General features: G+C 38.9%; 2 protein-coding genes across 2 annotated transcripts in view; one reads left to right on the top strand and one right to left on the bottom strand.

Annotated features, from left to right (window-relative positions):
• The window catches only part of LYRM4 (LYR motif containing 4), a 79,608-nt gene extending 59,161 nt beyond the window's left edge, over positions 1-20,447 (top strand). Inside the window, exon 3 of the mRNA XM_063298854.1 lies at positions 20,160-20,447. Coding sequence (XP_063154924.1) covers positions 20,160-20,222 — 63 coding nt within the window. The 3' untranslated portion in view covers positions 20,223-20,447. The remainder of the gene's footprint in view (positions 1-20,159) is intronic.
• PPP1R3G (protein phosphatase 1 regulatory subunit 3G) overlaps positions 1-22,390 on the bottom strand; it is a 1,059,979-nt gene that overhangs the window by 1,028,391 nt on the left and 9,198 nt on the right. The gene's annotated exons all lie outside the window — the stretch shown is intronic.

Below are 22,390 nucleotides of genomic sequence, written 5' to 3'. Positions count from 1 at the left end.
TTTGAATCAAAATAGTTATCATTAGGATTATATAATTCTAAAATCCAATTAGAGGACCGCTAATTGGATTCTAGTCTTTCAGGAATGTGGTTCTAACCATTTTTCTATACTTCAAATGTTTCATAATGATGCAGCTAGAGTTATTTAAAGCTGAAGTAAATATATACTCTAGCTCCAGTGTCTTTTTGAGTCTTCATTTTGTACTGAATTAAGCAAATGCTGCATATGAATTTGGAAATCTTGAATGCAGAATAGTTTTGAATAGAATATTAAACAAAGTTTCTTTATAACATTATTCTCTCCAAATGTACAGTAAATGTTTTGAAATTACGATGCAAGATTTTCTTTTTCTAAATTTGGTGCCAGTGAATCGAAGCAAATCATACCTACCTGTGGAATTACTGCATTAAGGATCTTCTTCCCACACAACTTGTGGTTATCATTTCAAAACCTAAGTTCAACTGAAATTTGTAACGTGATTTATCAAAGGATGTTCAACTTTTGAAATGGATGGATAGAATATAGTCTTAACTGAGAGCTAAAACAGAATCTTCTTAGTGTGATAAGTGTATATATACTAGTGGGTTGTACATTCATTATGCATATGTTTCATAATGGATATAACCATATAAATGTATGTGAGAGGCATTTCTTTGTTCCTTTTACAAAGAAAATTTGGAATTGCTATGAAAGTGAAATACTGCCATCTGTTGGCTGATACGCTCCTTTTCTTTAAGTTCTGTGAAGTTAAATTAAAAATAAGTCCACAAAGATGAACATATATTACTTGACATGCTTAACCCCATTTTAAAAATGTGGATCTATGTAGGCTGAAACACTCAGTGCTTGGAAATGTTTCACAGTACCAAAGAAGGGGATTCATTGATAATTGGTATCTTAGCTACAGTATATAAGTCACAGAGCCATGCAGGGATTTCATTTCAACATCAATTTATTGCCTCTGTGTTGGATAACATTGATATACTGACTAGAGGAGTGGGTAAATGTTTGATTCTTTCCTACACAGAAGAAAGGATATTGAGAGTGAAGACACAAATTAAATACAGTTCTACACAAATGGCTTGTGATATAGTTACTTGCAACTGCTGCATACAAAAATAGTGCCTTCTTTATTCTTATGTCCTCAATTAATTATCATCCTGTACTGATAGATTCAGGCAAATATCAGTAGAAGAATGTCCCCAGTTCTAATATGCTGTCATTCTTGAAATATATCTATGCTATAATGAACCCATATGTATTAATTGATTCTGTATGTTTGCAGTTCTTAAACAGATGGTAATTCATAATTAGAAATGTACTAAATAATCTAGTAATGTCTTGTAGACTTCTCAGAATCTGGAAAGAGGATGGCAGTTTGCCATTTCAGGATATTTGTATGTTCTTCTTTTATTAAGAAATTGGGTAGCCACTTACCCACTGGATCACCAGGCAGTTAGCAAGAGAATCAAGGAATCCCTGGCTTAAACAAACTTAGAGATGAATGGGGTGCTAAAGTAAACACAAACAGTTGCCAAGATATCAGTAATCTAACCCCCTTTTCAAATAGATCTGGATAATAACACTCTGCGAAAATGTAGCTTTCTTGTTAGCATCTCCTCACAGCTTGACTCATTGTTTATAAATTAGACATCTAATTATATGAGATAATTTACTAAATCCAAATGAGCAAAAGATTCTGTTTGGCTTAGTTTTGCTCTGTCTTTCTAATGGTTTCTGCCTTAGCTTTTAATCCATTTTTATAATGCAATATCTTTTGGGGGGCAACTCTGCTATTACTATATTAATACATTTGTTACCTTAGTGGTGTGAGCCTAGAACATTAGGAAATATAAAATTAAAGTTAATATATATATGGAAGAATATTGAATCTAGCTTTGAAGAATGCAATCCTCAGTTTAGGGAAGGTTAGGTTTAGCAAATATTTTGCTGGTTCCCATATGCCCCTGTTTATCCAAATTCTGTTATGTTGTGGGAGCCTATTAAGTTCATTCTGGAACTCCATGTCCCTTATTCTTTGGATGACTAGTTGTTTGGCTTGGCCATAGCCTAACAATACTAAGAATAGTGAGAGAGTCCATACGAAGCCAGCTTATATTCTACTGCCTGCTTCCAGAGTGAAGAGAAGTTATGTTAGAACTAGAGGGATTAAGCCAACTAGGAAAAATTAGATTTTTGGCCAATAATTTATCATTGACTTCCAGGCCCTCACTTGCATTGACAGCATTCCTGTCTCGAGCCTTAACTGGGCATTTGATGTGCCATTGGGTGCAGCTAAAATTAATAGCAGGAATTTTGTTTGCACTGTTTGCTGTGGCACCTTCTTTATATAAATTCCTATTTGCGCCCCATAAAGAATTTGAGCCAATGTTTTGGCCTCAAAAAGTTTTAAAGCCTCAGGTACTAATTGTCCTCCATCAGTGTAAAAAAAAACATTTAGTGGCATTCATTGACCTAAGGGCTGATTGCACTACGTAATTCTGATGTGCATTCCAAGTACCTTTTGAGTGGAAGACCACCCCAAGGTGTTTAAATACATTAACCTGTTCTCATTTATGCCTTTCTACTTTCCAGGAATACTGCCTAGCTCTCTTAGCAAAAAACAGAATTTTTTATTTATCAGAGTTGAGAACCAAATGGTTTTGTCTGCAGTACCTTAGTGTTGCTGCAATTGCTCTTTTCAATCCAATGGGGGTTTGTGAAATTAAAGCAGCATCGTCAGCATATAGGAGAATTGGAATTTTGCACTGTGCTGGATTGGGTGCGTGAATATCCATGTTATGTAAGAAGTCCACCAGTGAATTAATATAGAGATTAAAAAGGGAGGGGGCAAGAATGCATCCTTGTTGCACCCATTTCTGCACGTTTACTGTGCCAAAGAGGGTCCTGTGGGGATTACACCTCACTCTTAAGGTGGAATTGGAATATAATTTCTGCATGAGGTAGAGAAGGCGCCTATCGATAGTTACATTTTTAATTTTTCCCAAAGAACATTTCTGGATATTGAGTCAAAGGCTGGTTTAAAATCAAGGAAGGCTACAAAGAGGAATGATTTCTTTTTGTATATATATTTTTGTACAAGATGATGCAGCACCAGTATGTGATCTACTGTTGATCTCCCTTCTCTGAAACCTGCCTGTTCATCTTGAATTATGCCCTCTGTTTCAATCCAGTCTTGTAGTTTGAGATTTAAATATTTGGCATATAACTTGCTGACAACACTCAAAAGGCTGATGGGCCTATAGTTGCATGGCTCATTCTTGTTACCCTTTTTACCCTTCTTATAAATTGGGACAATTATTGCCATCCCCCAGTCTCTTGGGATGTGACCAGTCTGGTCTATAGATGTGAATAAAGATGCTAACAGAGGTGGCCACCAACTAGAGTTCTTTTTAATCATTTCAGGCATAACACAATCAGCACCTGGAGCCTTGTTGACCTTAAGAGGTTCGATCAATTGGGATACCACTTGGACCGAAACTGGTGACCAATTATGAACTTGCTCCAAATCAATCTGACTTTCATTCTTAGTGCTGGCTGAGTCTACATATAACCCTCTAAAATATTCCTCCCAAGCTTGAGTTGGTACCTGATTAAGTTGAGGGGTCAGCGATTTTCCCAACCCTCTGGTAATATACCAGAAAAGGGATGAGTCTCTCATCCTGACTGATTGGATAAGTTTCTGCCAGGACGCCTTCAGTGCTGATTTTTTCTTTTCTTTTAAGAGGGATTTATACTGAATTTTAAGTTAAGAAATACAGTATATTTGGTCCTCTGAAGGGAGGTTTTTACTAATTCTGTATGCCCTATTGTATGCACATTTCATCTGTGCGCACTCCTGATCAAATCAATTTTTATTTTTTATACCCCAATTTCTGAGGCGTTGTGTTCCTTTGTAAAAAAGTGATTTGAGATATCTGTAAATACATTAGAAGTGGATTTGCGTTATGAAAAATTGTGCTATTCTATATAAGTTCCTCATATAAACATGGGCAAATGAAGGGCAAACCCCCTAATGTAGGGAGTTCTGTAAATAAAACACACTTTGAAACCTTAAAAAAAATATAATGCATTATTTTTCTCATTAATGAAGAATACAGTATGGGCTTCCCACAATGAAGAAGGCTAAAGGTCAGAAGGTTTGAAGATACTGTTTTAAGAGTGTTTGAACAGTTTGTCATATTGTTCAAGCTTATATTATAAAGATATTGTTCATTGTTTCCAGTAAAATAGAAACCCAAAGAGTAATAGTTTAAATTGGTGTTTATGCCTTTGCGCCCTGATTAGAGTGTTCTTCTATCTTGTCAAAAATTCATAATAAGGCAATATACTTGCATTAGACCAAATCAAGGTCATAAAAGAATGTACAACATTACATGGATCCTGTCATAAGAAAAGTCAGTAAACAAAGGGGAAATGGCTGATTTTCAAGCTATTTATCTACATTTTATACATTATAATATACATAGTGTTGTAATAAAAATATTGCAGTATGACTTGATGAGTCGGTATATTGGCAGTATTAAAAAGGCATTTGGGTTCAAAATGGAAATTTAGGTTGCAACAGTTAATACATTTATTCATGAATAGGATGCTGGTCTACATGTATAATAAATATTAATTACTCATGAATAACTTCCTCTAAACTTACTAATTTTTTAGAATAGAAATACTATTAGAGATTGTGACAATGATCCTAGTCAGCCACAGTTGATAGAATCTTCTGCTTTCCCAGTTCATCATCAGTACTTGTGTTTTTGAGGGATCTGGTAGCTAGCTAACCATATCAGCATGAGAACCACCTCGTGTTAAATCCAGCCATTGCAATAATTAGTCTAGAAATGGTCATCCTTTTTCAAATCAGGTGCTACATTCAGCATTCAGAATTGTGCTGTGTTATTACTACTCTCAGTAGCCCTGTTATCATCATTGCTATTATCATCATTGTTGCCAATAGTGGTGCCATCATTAGTAGTACTATAGGTATTGTGGTGTTGGTGTTATTTTCCTTAATAAACACTTTAGAAAATTCTGTGTAATTCTGCCAACCTGCCTTCAGCTATAATTTGTATTGGCTTTTTACAATACATACGAAAGAGTGAAACACCTCTTGCAAGAGCTGGCAAATGGGGGTCATGATGTAAACAGGGCTTCATTTAGTGTCAAACACCATTTTTTCAGGTGGGGAGCATTTCCTTCCTAATATTATCTGAAATCATGCCACTTTGGCCACAAAATTGTAGAGCAAATCATAAACTTCATTGTAGACAGTGTGGATTTTGTTAACACAAGTAACTTTGATTGGAATAGTTGATGGCATTAGCCATAAGGCTGAGTAGCTTGAATCCAAATTTCTGTTCTCAAAATGAAAAGACAACTTCATCTTCAAAAGTGGAGGCTTACCATCTACTCCTGTAATGGAGCTCAGAGCTGAGGGAGGAGAGAGACATTCCAGCAGACAAGCTTGCACAGCTTGGAGAGTGTGGGGGGGCTGAGGAAGAAAGTTAGACTAGCACTGCCCTAGATTCTTAAGGGTATTTTTCCCTTTAGCTCAGTTAAGGAACCTTTAGTCTGGCAAGATTCTGTATATGTCATGACCAATAAAGTTACTAGAGTTGCAGCTATGACTCAGCGTGATTTTGTTTGCCAGTTCCCCTGACAACTCTTTTTGTTTTACAATTCTGTGTGACTTCAGAAAACCTGCTTCTAGGGGCTGGGAGACTCTTGGGATCACAGTTTGGGGCTACAAATTGAGGGGCAGGTTGCAGAAATTACATGAGCAGAGGAACAACTTAGAATCCAAGCCTTTAAGTGAGTATCTATTTGCATTGTAGAAATTTCAGTTCTTAATTCTCTGGAAGATGAATTCTTAATTCTCCGGAAGATGAGAAAAGAGGGGTTGCAGGCTACACATGACCTCTTGAATGTCAGCAAGATAAAAAGTTAATGGTCACAGAAGGTCCAGACACTTATATTTACTCATGCTATATGCTGTCTGGAAAAACAGCGGAAATTGTCTTTTTAAAAAATAAGCTAGCTCTCTAAAATACTTACAATAAACTATTTCTCAGCTAAAATGACTTGGGACAAGCATTCCACATGTTATTCTCACCTACTCCAGTGTCTGATTACAGGGAGGTGGAGTTAAGATTTGGATTACACCAGTAAATCACTTCAGGGGAAATGAGAAAGAAATATGGACTTGAAAAAAATGAAGCAGGACATATTATTTCACCTTAAATAACATCCAAAATATTTTTTTTTCAAAACTGAGTTTGCTGGAAAATCAACAAAAAGCATGTAAGATAAAGAATAAAATTTGTAAACTCTTATCACCCAGTCCTACCACATGCACAGAATTACATCTGTTGAACTGATAGGGACTGACTGACTTCCAAGTGGAGTGGCCATGGCTAGAAATGTATGGCTTGACCTATGGCTGTGTATCTTCTGCAGCTCAAAATGATATTAAAGGAACAGATAGACTTATGCATTTTTTTTCATTATGGAAATAAGCATTACTAAAGACTAGTAGATAAGGACAAGCATACTTTGTTAAAGGTATAGAATTAATAGCCAATCAAAATATTGGGAATCCTACATTTAAATATGTGTTGTCAGACCAATGGCTGTAGTGTAATCTTACTCATTTTGATTCAAAGTTTAATACTACTCTTAAAATCGGATTTATCCACAAACAAGGTCTGTGTTGAAATTGTATTGAGCTCACCAGAACTTATTTTCAAATATGCATGGGTTTAGGATTTAAATTAAACAAGCATGGATAGGTATCTTTTTTCCCACGCTCATTTTCCCTTGCTTAAGAAAGGCATAGCTATTTGTGTGATCCTGCATATGTATGTGAGCCTTTGGGCAACAATATACAAAAGGATCCTATAGATTAATTACGGCATTGTTCAGCAAGCTTTGACAGATCTCAGAGCTTTTCCCAGTAAACTGGCATTCCAGTGATGTTGGGTTTTTTTGTTTTTGTTTTTAATCATATGGCATAGAAGTTCGGTGTTCATGCTGCTTTTTCTTGCTGGGAAATCTTTGTGAAGTCCAGCAGCCAGATGTGTAGACTATTTAGCTGTGACAAGTCACGTTGCCCAGGGTGCACCACGAGGAGGCTAGTCTACATTGCACCGAGTTGGGCTGAGAGAAGGTGATTGGTCCACTGTCACCCAGCCAGTTTTCATGCTTAAGGCAGGACTAGAACTCACAGACTCCTGGTTTCTAGCCCAGAACCTTAACCACTAGACCAAACTGGCTCTCAGTTGGTAATCACATTTGCAAATGTAAGCATGCAAGCTGCTGTAAACTTAGCTCTTTGCCGTGTTCTCTGAAGAGTCCAGTGTATTAAAACAAAGGTTAAGATAATGGCTGGTTTTCTACCAGAATCGATAACCACCTCCCCAACTCTACCCTAAACATGCAGAAATATGCATATAACATTAATACAGCTGAAGCTAATTGGTTTGACTTGATATGAGTGAAAGCAGGTCATTGAGGTATTTGTAACTTTTACATTGAATTCTGTTCTTCTTTGCTTTCTTTGTCTTTGGGATAAGCTTTATATAATCACGTGGGATTGATGTAGTTAGTGGCCGTCTTTATTTTCCCTATGAAGATAACTGCCACAGTAGCTGCTGTTGTGTGAGCATGCACTTACTACTCTCTCTGTATTTCTGATATGGTCATTTGACTAATAAATGAAGTTATTCATACTCTCTCTGTAAGCCCATCTCGGGAGGTGATTCTTGTATTTGACCTTTGCAGGGAAGATGCTGCCTCATTGATGGATCTGTTACTATGTTTTGAAATATCTCTTATTGTTTATAGACTGATAAAACTTTGATTCTCAGTTTCGCTCAGGGGTGCAAAATGCTTAAAACAATGAAGAGGCTTCTATCCTTCTCTCATAATTCATTCTGATCTTTCCCACGTGTCCTTATGTGAGTGCCATGCTGGAAAGTGTCATGCTCAAACCTATGTGAAAGTCACATTCTCTGGCTTAGGTGTCCATCCTTCTCCTAATTGCTGATGTTTACTGTTCCATGGTGACAGAACACACTACATATATTTGCCACTGATTACATCCTGTCTTCCAGTGCTTGGATTTCAGGATTTGGAGCACTGCCTTGTGTAGCTAAGATTCAACCTCAGGGAAGACCTCTGGAGAATGAAGTTGGGAGATAAGAGGGAAGAGGGAGGCTTAAAAGTGACAGGGAGAACATTGGAGAAGAAAACTTTCAGGAGGGAGGGAAGATGGCAGGCAGGCTGGCCCTAAGAAGGTTGTTTGAAAGAAAAAAAATGGTAAAATAAAAACTAGTCATGGCTATGATGCTGATTACAGCAACTCACAGGGAGAGAAATGTGCTTTCTTCATCTTCATTTGCCAGTCCAAATGTTTACATTGCAATGGACATCTGAAAGCTTTGTGGTGTCATCTGCCAAGACATTTGCATGTCATTTTTTAGGTTTTCATAAATGGACATGTTGGAGTTCCTCTATAATTACTCATTTTCTTAAATGGTTTGGTCACTAGACAAACAAGCTTGAACAAGCCTTACACTGGGTCATTTAAAAACCATGAGATTTCAGAAACCATGAGGTCTGGCAAACAATTTGATGCCCAGAGCAAAACGATTTGTCACCCTCCAGACATGCAAAAATACATAGGAACCTAGCTAGCATGTTCTTTATGGGGAGGCATTTTCCATGCCTTTTTAACTTTACTCTGCAACCAGAATGACAAAAAACTTAGTAGAATTACCATTTTTGTATGCCACAAATGTACAATTTCTCTGTCTTTGAACATAATTCGGTGCTATTAGGAGTGCTATTTTAGCTAACAGGGCTATACGCAGCATTTTATTTTAAAGCAACTATATTATCTGTTCTGCTTGCTGGGGTTATCTTAGTTGCCCAGGGCAAGCAGCCAGCCCCTCGGATCCCAGCTGTACCCTGCTGTAATGGTTGCCTATTCTAAAACACTATCAGACTCATGAGCAGGAATTCAAAGATATCTGATTTATTAAAGAATAGTATGCAGGATCACAGAGAAAGCTGAGAATGATAAAAGCACGCCAAATGCAAACTAAAAACCCTCGGTGTAAATGAGATCCCTCCCCCCGTAGAATCTTCCGAAGCTCACAATCCCAGGTGCTCCTAAAGGTTTCTGATGGTCTGCGGGAAAAGTCCTTGAATAGAGAACATAACCCAAACACATTCCATTGTAATGAACACAGATACAGAGCTTGGCACAAGGTTTCACAGCAGCTCCCTCTCAAACAGAAACGCGTGTCAGCGCCATGGCATGTGAAACGTTATGATGTATACTATACATTGAAACAGTGAACATGACATCTGCTCTATGATTGGCAGCTGTGGTAGATGCCAAAGAGTGATTGAACAGTAAAGAACCTGATGTCCATGGGCTCTCAGGGTCAATGTTCCACACCTTTTGCCTTCCCATAAGCAAACAGAAATCTCAATCTCTCTCTCTCTCTCTCTCTCTCTCTCTCTCTCTCTCTCTCTCTCACACACACACACACACACACACACACACAAGAAAAGGCATTTTAAAACTAAAACAGGAGTTGTATATCTGAGGAAGCCAACATCTTTCAAGTATATGGTAAAGTCACTGCAAGCCAGAACTCTAATCCCAATGCTGTGGTATGTTTCAGTGTATTTAATCACTGCAGCACCAGCCAGTGGTTTCATATACAATCAGCAAAAAAAGTGCAAAAGAACAGCACCCAGTGCAGCAGAGCCAAAAGCACATGGAATAAAAAGTGCAAAGTTTGACATATAGGCCACATCCAAACAGCTGCTTTACCATGCTCCCCTCCTACCCTGCCATCCTAAATCTTGCTCCCTTCACAACACACCCTTACTATGCCTAGAGCAGGTCTGTGCTATCCAGCTCTCCATACAACACCACCCAACGTTCTAAGGACTATAATTCGTAGTTCCCTTGGCAGAAATTCCAGCCTTTCCTGATGTCATCCTGCAGATGAAAACCCTCCTTCAATTGGCATGTACAAACTTTGTTTACTTGATGCACAGCAATTGTTTTTCTTTCTTTTTTTTTCTTTCCCATTGTAGTGTCAATCTATTTGAACTTTTTTTTCCTTTTAAATTCCTTGAAGCTATGGGTTGACTAGATACCTGTGCAATCTATCAAGCACTAAGTTGCAGCAGAGAGGTAGAGTTTTTATATCTCTTGGCTGCCACCTACTGATGGTCCAGATCTGTGCAACTCTGATGCGGCCAGTGAACTGAATCTGAGAAAGGGGTTTAGCTGTAGGGATCAGTGTGGGAGCTGTAAACTATCCTAAGAACATGATGTGAAGACAGGAAGTGAGTGAAGAGCCAGGGCTCTCCTGGAAACAGCAGCCACTAGGAAGGTTTTCAGACAGACAGACAGACAGACATTTTTATCCTGCCTTTTTTTTCATATGCAGCTCAAGGCAGCAAACATACCTAATACTCCTTCCTCCTGCTATTTTCTCCACAACAGCAACGCCATGCAGTGGGGTGGGCTGAGAGGGAGTGACTGGCCCAAGGTCACCCAGACGGCTTTCAGGCCTAAGGCAGGACTAGAATGCTCAGTCTCCTGGTTTCTAGGCCTTAACCACTAAATTTTAAGGCTTCATGCTCTTTAGGTTGACCAATTGGCCAGTCAACCAGCACATTAAAAGGGAGGGAGGGATGACTGCAGAAGCTGAAGTTCCAGTTTCCTTTACAGCCAAAACAGAACAGAGGAGCAGGTGAAGAGGTCAGGAACCAGACTGAAACCGGAAGAATTCATTGGAGCCGCAAGGTTGTCAGCACGGAGCTTGCCATTTCAGGCTGCTTCCCCAGTGCAGAAAAATACACTGTGCATTGCCTGCATAATCACCTTGAGGCAAGATGTTGGAGAAGACTCCACTCCCAGAGCATAGCACCTTAAACCACCCTTGAGCTGTCTCAGGCGTTGGGGTTTCTATTTTAATTATAAAGCCCATTTATGAGTTGCGATGCCATTCCTGTGGTCCACTAGTAGGGAAACAGAGATTAGTTTTGCAGGGACTCGGGAATCTCAGTGAGAGTCAAGCACTTTCCTCAACTTTGATGCACTCCAGATGTCTGGCTTCATCTGCCAAAGTTTATCCAGCCAGTGTGGCCATTGCTGAGAATTCTGGAAATAGGAGTTCACACATTAGGAGAAGCATCCAACATTGTTAATGGGACTGAGTTCTATTGATCATTAATAATGCCAACATAGTGTGATATACTAATGAGTCAGGGAAGCAGAACCACACCTGCTTCTCCCTCTAGTGGGCTGTTTAGTGCTTCAGGAAGGGTTGCCTTTCTAACTATATGTCTGACTGATTGCCTCAGTTCCTTGGCAGATCATATAAACTATCCCAAGCTACTAATAGGCAGATAGATCCTAGATCAGCCAATAATTCCAGGTGTGCTCAGACTGGGGTATGCTCACATGGATCCCCACTGCCACCCAAAATGTGTTTTTCTGCACCAGAGCAGGAATTGGCTAGTGGGTCTCTAGGGCACTGTTTCTCAAACCCAGCAACTTTAAGATATGTGGACTTCAACTCCCAGAATTCCCAAGCCAGCATGCCAGTTGGGGAATTCTGGGAGTTGAAGTCCACACATCTGCTGGGGTTGAGAAACACTGCTCTAGAGAAAAGCTTTCCTCTTCCTTTGTATGAATGAAGCATTTTGTATCTTCCCCAATACTTCTATGGTCATGAATGGTTGCCAAAACACATGGGACCAGGCTCAGGACATTCTGATTGCCCCCAGGTGGCCAGCATATCCTGTGAGTATTACAGATTGAAATGAAAAAGATTTTTGAACTCTGTAAGCCAAACTAAATTTGACCCATTTACTATTTTGTACCTTTCTTAGCTGATTTAAAATCTAATGGGCTTTCTATAGTTTGCATATTTACTGCTCAAGGCATTGCATTTTTTTCAAATCTGACAGTGAAATACCATCTTAAGGATTTGCTTAATCTCTCTCCCCCCCCCCCCCCATTTCAACTCGTTTCTGGAGTTTGTCGCCTGTTTTGTCAAAGCTGACTGATAATTGCCTGAGCCCACAGCAACTTCTTCTGTTCATTTATTGTCATGGATAACAGTATTTTATTTCTGTTACTCTGCTCAGGTGGTGCTCCCTCTGATACGGCCTTTCATGGCCTTAATATCAGGAGATTACCTCTTTCTATGCAAACAGGGTGAAGGCTTTAGATAAATATTGGTTTATCAGTTACGTGTTCCACAGGAGGGATAGAGAGTTCCCTCTACCCATGTTCTTATAAAAGGGTGTTTGCTACTACCCTTTTATATATTAGCAACTAAGAAAACAAATGTTTGCATCCCAGGACATTTTTGAAAAGGATCTGCTTGATGCAATAACAACATGGGGGGCAGGGCTTCCACCAGAAAGTATTTTAGCTCTAGAAATTTCCAAAAGAAGGTACTGAATCCCATTAGTGTAAATACACAGATGAGCACTTGAAGAACCTCAGTTACAAGTAAGTAACCAATTCTCAGTATCTTTCAACAATGATACACATTAGATCCCGTCTGTTGCAAAACTCTTCAGCAGCATCACCTGACAGCAACCCTGTTATAAACCACCTGACACTAATTTTGTACCATAGCCCATTTGGTCAGTAAGTGTATACAGGTAGTCCTCATTTAGCAATCACAATTGGGACTGGCAACTTAGTTGTTAAGTGAAGCAGTCACTAAGTGAAACCATAACTGTGCTTACAATCTTACTTCAGCGTTCCTTTGCTTTACAGACCTGCAAAGGTTGTAAATGCGAGGATTGGTCGTAAAGTTACCTTTTTCGCTGTCATAACTGCAAATGATTGCTAAATGAGCCATTTGCTAAATGAGGACTATCTGTATTGTATTTTGGCATCAATATGCACAACTTCTTCTTTTACAGTATAAATTATGTTCATGAATTATGTTAATGTTATCCACAAGCCTGCATAAATGCTATACCTCATTAGCTGTAAAAGGGAAAGTTCATTTTGTGAATAACAAAATATTCATGATTACAAAGAGGGATTTTAGAATAGTAAAATTCTTGGAATGATAGTGGAATTATGAGAATAGATTTTAGAGTTGAAAACATCAAGTTTGGTTTATTGTAATTAGGTCAAAGGCAGTAAACTAGAAGTTCTGTCGTTGCCATACAAGAATTTGTCAAGTCTCACCACTTTGCCAATGTTAAATTAATTGGAGCAGCATTTCAACTTGTCTTCCTTCAGGTCAGCATTAAAATAAGATTTACCAAACTGATGTCCAAAAATATAGTAGGAATGAATTTAGCAACCAAATACAAAGTACTCTTAACATAGAGAGACTGTTGTTGGCTCCAGACCTGTTATGAACTTGGAAACCTTTTCTCCATTTTTGGCTTTTTTATTTGTTTCTATGGAAACAGTGAAACGGAAGAGGGGTTATGCCAGAGGGAAGAAAAGTTGGAACCCTTGTAAAAATGTTCTTGTTCAGGGAGCAGAAATAAGCATTTAACATTCTACTTGCCCACAAACACCTCCAGGCATTGATGTCCAGAAGTCTGATGAAGATCGTGTTCTGTTAGTAAAGAAGTAGATCGGAGGCCAGCTAAAACTGCAGCTCTGGCCCATTTCTTGTAAGTTAAAAAAAGCTGACCACAGAAGGACAATTCATATTATCAGGAGAAGAATCAAGGGGCAGAATCCATGTTTATAATAGCAGCAGAATAAAGTTTGCAGAGCTGATTTACTTTACACTGTTATGAGAAAAATGCATGCTTGAATGCTTTCCCATGTTTGTTTTATTTAAATACTTGCCCCATTTTTACAGATCAGTGCCCAGGACAGATAAAATACAAAGCAAACTATAAACCAGTATATATAAAGCAAGCAGGAAAGAAATAATTTAATGAAGGTAATGGCTCTCATCACAAATGAAACAGATCAGCTCAACAGGCCAAAAGCTTGTATAAATAAAAAGAAATTTACTTGGGAACTGGTAGATCTCCAGAGAGATGACTAAATGGGCATTTCGAGGAAAGGTATTCCAAAGCCACAGACTTTTCCAACACATAGATTTAAATTCCCAACAGATGTATTTCCATCAGTGGGGACAGAGAAAAAGGTATCTCCTAACAATCTTAAAATACAGGCAGGTTCATGAGGAAGAAGACTAAAAATGAGTAGATTTGTTTGTGATGAATGGTGGATAGACCCTACCCCAGCTGTGAAGCAAACATTTTAACTTCATACCTGTCACTTGAGATAGTATACTTCAAGAAACCCTTTATTGTTTGTTGACTTATGACAGTATTGGGAACTTCATAGCTCCCCTGAACAACTTCCAGCATCCCTCACTATTGACCATGCTGATTGCAACAACTGAGATTTGTAGTTCAGTAACTTCTCGAGTATCATACATTTCTCACCTTTGATTTATTACCTGATTCCAGGCTTTGTCATCTTCTTTCACACCATTTTTATTATTATTTATTTATTTGCTAGTATAGTATAATAATGCATAATTTTGTACTATTTGTCAAGTTTTTTATTTGCATGTTACCTCAATCTTATGGATGACACGCATGTTGTGCAAATGCTATATGGGCTTCATGACCAGAAATTTTGAGATATATTATTAGGTATTACACAAAAGTATTCATATAATTGCAGACAGACCTGTCTGTTACAGAGTATCTGCCCTTGGTCAGTTAAATTTATGAATAGAAAAGCAAAACTTTATGCCTACATCTTGTAATGATTTCTATGAACCAGCCTTGAGTAAATCAGTGCAGTTTTAGCTGCAGATATCAAATGAGAAATCTTGCATGGGTGAACCAGTCTATATATTGTACTTGGCAGAAGGACCTGTGTTTATTGATGTGACCAGTTATTCCACTAAGCCTATTGAGAGGGAAATTATTTATGTGTTTGAATTGGGAAATGTGTATTTATCTTAGAAGTGAAGTAAATGATAAAAGCCTGCACTCAAGGTATTATTCTAACAACAGATGAAAAGCTTCTCTTCAGAACAGAGAGGGAGGAAAAAAGGGATTGATTACCTTTGGTGAGATTCTTCCTTGGCTGAACACAGAGTTGATCAGCTGGAGATAGGCTTTGGAGAATAAAAAGGGGGCAATGCTTCCTTGAACATTTGATCTACTAGCTTTTTCCCCTGCCAAGAGTACTGGGGAGGGAATGTTATGTTCTAGGTCAGGCATAGATTAGGCAGTTCAGCATTCTTGTTTTTGGCAAACGCTGCAAACCCCAAGTGTAAGCAAAGGCACACCCAGCAGCTCCCTGAAACATCACCACTACCCTTTTGAGCTAATAGAGGCCTATCAGTGCCCATATATGTGTGGCTGTTCTTAATTGCTATGACTTAGGACATCATATTCTGCAAATGTTACTTAAGGCTCAGGGATTCTGCCATGTCTTTGTGAGCACTCAGTTTAATTTGTGAATGCTTTACTTGTCACACCTATTCGTACAGCTTACAGGTGCTATAGAATATGATAGCATGAGATAATTAATTGCATTACAGAGTGCAGAAAGGGAGAGCTTCTTTAAAAAGTTCTCTCCTCGTTGGGGAATTTAGCTAGGACATTTTCCTTAGGCTATTTAAACAAAAAGCAAAAAAGGTTTCGGAGAGAGAGAGATCTGGGAGGTAGCATTTTTGAATACTGCCCTGTCTGCAAAGTAAAATGGCACCACCTGTTCTCATTTTGCTGCACACATAGATTATAATGAGACAGAAATTAAAACATGAAGGAGAGTAGGCATTGATACTCTGAAGTATTGATTCCTCAGATCCTTATTTATACAAGTGACCTCTGTCCTTCTACCTCTGAACCATAGAATAGCAAGTACGTAAATCAAATACTGTGAATGGCAACTGCACAAAACAGGAGGAGGGGGAACAAACAAAAGTTCTGGAATACTACTGCATGAATCAGCTTGATTCTTCTTGTGAAGGAACAGATACATAATGCACATGACAAGTGTGAAGGTACAGAAGTGTCCCTTTATCATATTTTGTGAATGTATATTTCATGCTCCAGAAGCATGAAAACAGATGGGAAGGAAGTCAGTATTTACAGGTGGTCCTCGCTTAATGACCACTCATTCAGCAGCTGTTCAAATTTACGATGGTGCTGAACAAGTAGTACTTACAACCAGTCCTCGAAGTTCCAGCCATCTCAGTGTCCCCATGGTCATGTGATTGCAATCAGGGCATTCAGCGACTGGCTCACAGTTATGACATTCCAGCATTCCATGGTCACGTGATCACCATTTGTGACCTTCCCTGCCAGCTTCCGACAAGCAAAGTCAATCAGGAAGCCAGAAACCATATAAAAGGCAACCATGTGACATCACACTTAACAATGGCATGGGATTCGCTTAACAACGGCAACTGGAAATACCAGAACTGCCATAGCTAAGCAGCACGGTCACATGACATCACACTTTACAACCATGTCACTTAGCAACAGAAAGTCCTGTCTCAATTGCTTTTATTACCCGAGGACTACCTGTAATTCAAAAGAATATGCATTCTCGTCAAGAAGCAGCTTTGCATTCTAGCATTTGATCTCTTAACCTGAATAAATTATATGGTACACAAGAGCTGAATCCTTGCTGTTTCTCTGTGCTTGCATGCATATGGACTGCATTAGTAGAAACAAGAATCAGCTGTAATGGCTTAGTCTGGTAGAAGTCTCAGTAAGTTTAAACATAAGGAAGATTGAAAAATTCTGATTAATAAAGACAAACAATTTGATATAGGTATGTTATACGCACATATTATTTTTATACCTATTACAGAGGAATACTACATATGGTTTGAGGAGCTCTGACAAAGTACCTAGGAGTCCAAAGGTTGTCAAGCTCCTGCTGGTAGAACCGAAGTGAAACGAACTGTGGTTTTGGTTTTCCTCCTTACAACCAGGTGGCTTTATTTAAACTACCGTGCCATTAAAATAAATGGAGCTGTACCTGAAAACTGGGAGGCGTGTGGTTCCACCTGCAAGCCAATCCCCTTTTTCCCCTTTCAAGGCTCAGAAAAGAACCACAGCAGAAATTTCAACAGTGGCTCTGAGGGCATATCCAAGACCAACCTGGCAGGCATCTCTCTCTCTCTCTCTCTGCTAAGAGACATCTGAAAAACCTTTAACGGTCCCTCAAGTCACAGTGGTCTCAGTGTTGTTCATAGGCTGCTGTTTACATTTTGTGATATTAGGAGATTGCTGTGCTTGCAGGGAAAAAGGCTGTTTTAAGAACAGAACATTAATACACTCTAATTATTATTACAAATGATTATTTCAAGAAGGGTTGTGCTAGAGTAGAGGAGTAGGTTTCTGAGTTATTTTCTGAAGGGGGGCTTTAGTTCTAAGAAAGAACGTGAATTTGGGGGAAGATGTGGGAAAAAGGAGTTCCTGGGGAATGGGAGATATCATGATAGGGCTAATTAATCCAGGAGACAAGATGAACAGCTAGAGCCCATCCCTCTATCAGATCGAGCTTTCAGCCAAGTGCAGACAGGGAGGTGCCCCAGTAATTCCTACTTTTTTTTCTCTCTTCCTCAATTAAATGTGAAGTCATTGGCAATAAGACTGTCCTCCTTGGGGTGTTTGATCCAGGATGATGATGCTGACCTGGTTACTGTGATGGAGACCTAGCTTAATGAGCTGGATGATGTCATCTGGGCCCAGGTTCTCCCACCAGGTTTTCCCATGTCATCCCACCAGGTTTTCAGGGTCTGCAGCAGAGACATGCTGGAGCTGAGGGGGAGGTGATGCCATTGTCACTAAAGAATTCCGTTCTCCTTTCCAGGCCCAAAGTGCAAGAGACCAAAATATTTGAATGTGTGCTCCTGGTGTTGGATGTGCACCACAGGTTGTGAATTTTGTTTATATACCAGGCATCCCACTGTTCAGCAACATACTTAGTGGAGATAGTCTCAGATTTTGGCTGAGATTCTTCAGGCTGCTGCTGTTTGGGGACTTCAACATCCATGTTAAAGTTAGTCTCTCAGGATTGGCATAGGAGTTCATGGGTGTTAAAAGTTCTGTGGGCCTGTTGCAATTAATACCTGTTCTCACTCCCCAGGCAGGACACACACTGGATCTGTTTTTTGTTTTTGTTTTTTTGCACTGAGGTTGGTGTTTGAGTAGAAGACCTACTGTTGACTTGTCATGGATGGTTAAGATGCATCTGTTTTCTCCCATGTGTTGAGGCATGGTATGAAGATGGCTATGGTTGCATTTATGGACAGTTTGTTGAGGGAGCACCATAGGAGATGTGTGTCTCTGCCTTTGCTCCAGGATCAGAGTTTTTGGTACCGTTGATCATATCTTCCTGGACTACCTGAGGGGGTTAGATATCAGAAGCACAGCCTCTAACTTGATGGCAAATTCATATAGTAATGTTTGGGTTTTATGCTTCTCCCCAAGTCTTTGAACTATGTGGTACCACAGGATTCTGTTCTATTTCCCATGCTTTTCTACATCTTTTTTAAACTGCTGGGTGCAATTGTCAGTGAACATGGAGCTGGGTACTGTCTTTACACAGTTGACAGCCAGATCTACTTCTCCTTTACATCTTCATCAGTACCTGTGATCAGCTCTTGCTTGGACTAGTTTGCAGTCTGGGTGAGGCATGACAAACTAAAACTGAGTCCAGAAAGACTGAAGTTTGTAGGTGATAACTCCATCCAATTGGAGGGATCTTCACTTGCTCTGGATGGAATCTCACTCTCCCAAATAAGCATGTTTTCAGCCTGGGGATACTTCGTGGTCCCTTGTTGTTCCCAAATATTCAGGTGGATGTACTGACAGGCGGGGGGGGGGACCTTATTGCATTTGATTTACTAATTTTGCCCCTTCTGGGATAAGGCTGACTTGGGTTCTCTCATCCACAAACTGATTATCCCCCCAGCCCCAGAGCAGATTTTTGTAATGTGGTTTATATGGGGATGACTTTGAAGGAAACCTAGAAACTGGAACAGGTCTGGAATGTGGAGATCAAGCTTCTGTCTGGTGTTCCCCACTGGGAGCACATGATACCTGGCTCAGTTGTGCTGGCTTCCCATTACCATCCAAGCCACATTGAGAACTTGTGTCAACATATACATCCCCTTATAGCTCAAGTCCTGCCTGCTTAAAGGACTAGCCCCTTAGGTCACAAACTAGGAGCTCCTCAAATGGCTTGTGAATGCTACCTACAAAGGAGGCCTGGCTAGAAACAGTCTGTGGAGTGCAAATTTTGCTCTCATTGGCTGATTTGAAGAGAAAACCTCACAGGGTGGTTGTTGTGGGGGAAATAGGAGGAGGAAGGAGTACTAGGTACGTTTGCCACCTTGAGTTATTTATAAAAATAATAAAGGGATAAAAAATCTAAAAAAAAATTAAAAACTTAGCTGCATGAGCAAGCATCTATGACTTTGTGTGATAGCTGGCTTTGATTTAATGTATGCTTACAGTGTTACTACTTATTTTAGTGGTTTAATTGATGCTAATTACTGTTCAGTGCTACTAATTGTAGTATAAACTGGCTTGCCAGGAGCTTGTAGGTATAAATTTGACAATAAATAAAAAATAGTCTTGTTTAAAACCAAATGATTTTTATGTTGGAAGAGTTCACTTGTTCTGTTAAAATAATTTCCTATAGAAAAAGCCTATAGAAAAGATGGAATTTAATGGCCTTTAGACTATAAAATAGGCTTTTTTTATTTACATACTTTATAACTCTGCCATTGAGATCTCATGGTAGACTGTCTAGAAATAACATTGTGAAGTCCGAATTCATATCTGCATTCAGCTATGAAGCTTCTAAGAAAGTATCTTTCTGCCAAAGTTGTGGGGCTAAACAAATAATGAAGCAGCTTTCCAGGTGTTAATCTGATTGAGGTTTTGCTCTGGGCAGTTTCAAAGTATGTTCTCTGTCCTTGTCTCCTCCTCAGATGGCCATACTGTGCTTCTGTCGTGATTTCTTGTGGGCACGTAGTTTCAAATGAGCTACTCTAGGAAATCTGTGAATTAAAATCTGTGTATCAGAACATCACTTACTATCTCCCCTTTATTTTTTCCAGGTCACTATTGGTCAACTGTATTCAGCAGAGAAGCTTGTTATTGAGTGCCCACAAAAAGTGTAATTCTGATGCTTTTTTCTGCAGATGTAGTGAACAAGCCTCCGCATTCTACAACCGACATAGATTTATATTTGAATGCATATTACCATCTGTATATATGACTGAGCTATCTTAGTCCTTTGGTTTAAAAATATAATTAAGAATAATTGTATAAAGTATAGTTTTATCTAGAGTTTTATTGTTTACGTGCCGCTAAAATGGATTGGTTTTGTTGTATATGAATGCACTGGTTGCTTATATATTTTCCTGACAATAAAATAATTTGCTTACTTCCTTCTGCTAATGACATTTATGCACTTTTTGTCTGGGTCATGAATATATTTTGCAACTTGGGTAATCACTCGCAAAATCATTTCTATAAACTGCAGCCCTTTTGAATTTTAGTCCCATTCCAATACAATTTTGTATAAAATAGAGGTTTCCACCAATGTAGCTTATATATGTTAAATGATCTTAAAATGGAAAATGTAAGGATTAAGGATTCTATTCCTACACGGGTTATAAACTCTAATTCTGGATTTGTAGCCCATTTTATTAAAGCTCCAAAGCCTCTTCAGTGTGTTCAGAAAGTAGCCTCTTGAATGATGTCAGCCCTCCCATTCATAAGATTATTTTGCTGAGATTACAGCTCCCAGAATTCTGAACCAGCCTACCCTAAGGCAGAAATATCTGAGAATTGCAGTTCCAATGCACCTGGAAAGATTCGAGATGGAGATGCTGTAATATAAAATTAGAAGTTCCTGTAGAGAAAGAAAGGCACTAATACATACCAATTCAAAAGGCAAGTGCTGTAGAGTCAGCACTGCTATGATTCACCCAATAGCTTTGTTTTTATGGGAGGCAGATGCTTGCCATTGTTAGATGCTCCTAGGTTTGGGCAACATTTTTCAATCCAGGAGTGTAATTCTCTGAAATGTCCAGAACGTTCCACTTCTTTCTGGATCTTGTTGAACCTCCTCTTGGATCAAGCTGTTCCAGGAGTGATTTGGTGCTTTCTGGAAATAGATCCTGCAAACTGGAAGCAAATCAAGGTATAGGACATGATTTTCCAGACAAACAGGGCTGGTTTTGGCCAGACCAGCCCCCAAACACCTGAAACCACTTACAGATCAATTCTCCTCTCAGACAACAAACGTTGCACTTTCCTAAATGTTTCTGCCTTTATTGGAGGTTTCTATACACACTAAGTTAGTTATTCAGTTATCCATTTGTTCGTTTGTTTGTCAAATTTTGCCACCACCCATCTTCCCATATTTAACATAGATGATGAATTCAGTATACTGAATACTCAGTCACATCAAATTGAAAAATTGAAAATTGAATTTTCTTCAACAGCGCTTTTATTCAGGATGAAGAGAAGCATTTTATCAGTTTTCAATTTTATGCTTCTTATATGATTCCATTGAAAAAGTTCTTAGTTCATGAAGTCTCCAGAAGTCAAGCATGACTCAAACAAGAAATTTACTGAAAAAGCAGGGAGCCAGTGTGAATATCCTTTTCATTCTCCTCTTAATGTAATATTAATATTTTCTGTATTTTTCTCCCTTATACAATCAGAGGCATTATATGTATAAAACATGTACAGAAATTTGAAATGAACTCTGTTATGCTTAACTAATGATGTGATATGCAGAGTATTATTGCAAATATGCTATAGCAAATGCTTGTGGAAATGTTTGAAGTCCAAGTCTTAAATATGTTCAGCACTACAAAAAAGCATCAGAACTTGAAAGGAGGCAAAAGCAGAAATTATATTGCATATTTTATGTATTATACATAATACATTTTATTTATACTCTTGTTCAAAGGTTTCCAGACCATATCTAAACTCATATATGGCTAAGGAGCACCCACTGTTCTAATGAGGTAGGGTATCATTTAAGAACAAAAATAGTCTAAGCTGATTGCTTTTGGGGTTTTTTTTTTCAGTCATTTAGCTTTTAGTGGCCAGTATTTCTAAAATGTTACTTCCATAGCAAGAGAGGTAAAAGTACAGGCTTAAGTAGCAAACTAGAGACTTAGGATCCTGGGTTAGTTCTATCCATTGCCTTATAAGGTAAAGGTTTCCCTTGACATTAAGTCCAGCCGTGTCCGACTCTAGGGGGCGGTGCTCATCTCCGTTTCAAAGCCGAAGAGCCGGCGTTTGTCTAGACAGTTCCGTGGTCATGTGG

This window comes from Candoia aspera, chromosome 3 (genome assembly GCF_035149785.1).
Source record: "Candoia aspera isolate rCanAsp1 chromosome 3, rCanAsp1.hap2, whole genome shotgun sequence".
Classification (NCBI taxonomy): domain Eukaryota; kingdom Metazoa; phylum Chordata; class Lepidosauria; order Squamata; family Boidae; genus Candoia; species Candoia aspera.
The sequence above is the reverse complement of the archived record's forward strand: the minus strand, read 5'-3'. Positions and strand labels throughout refer to the sequence as shown.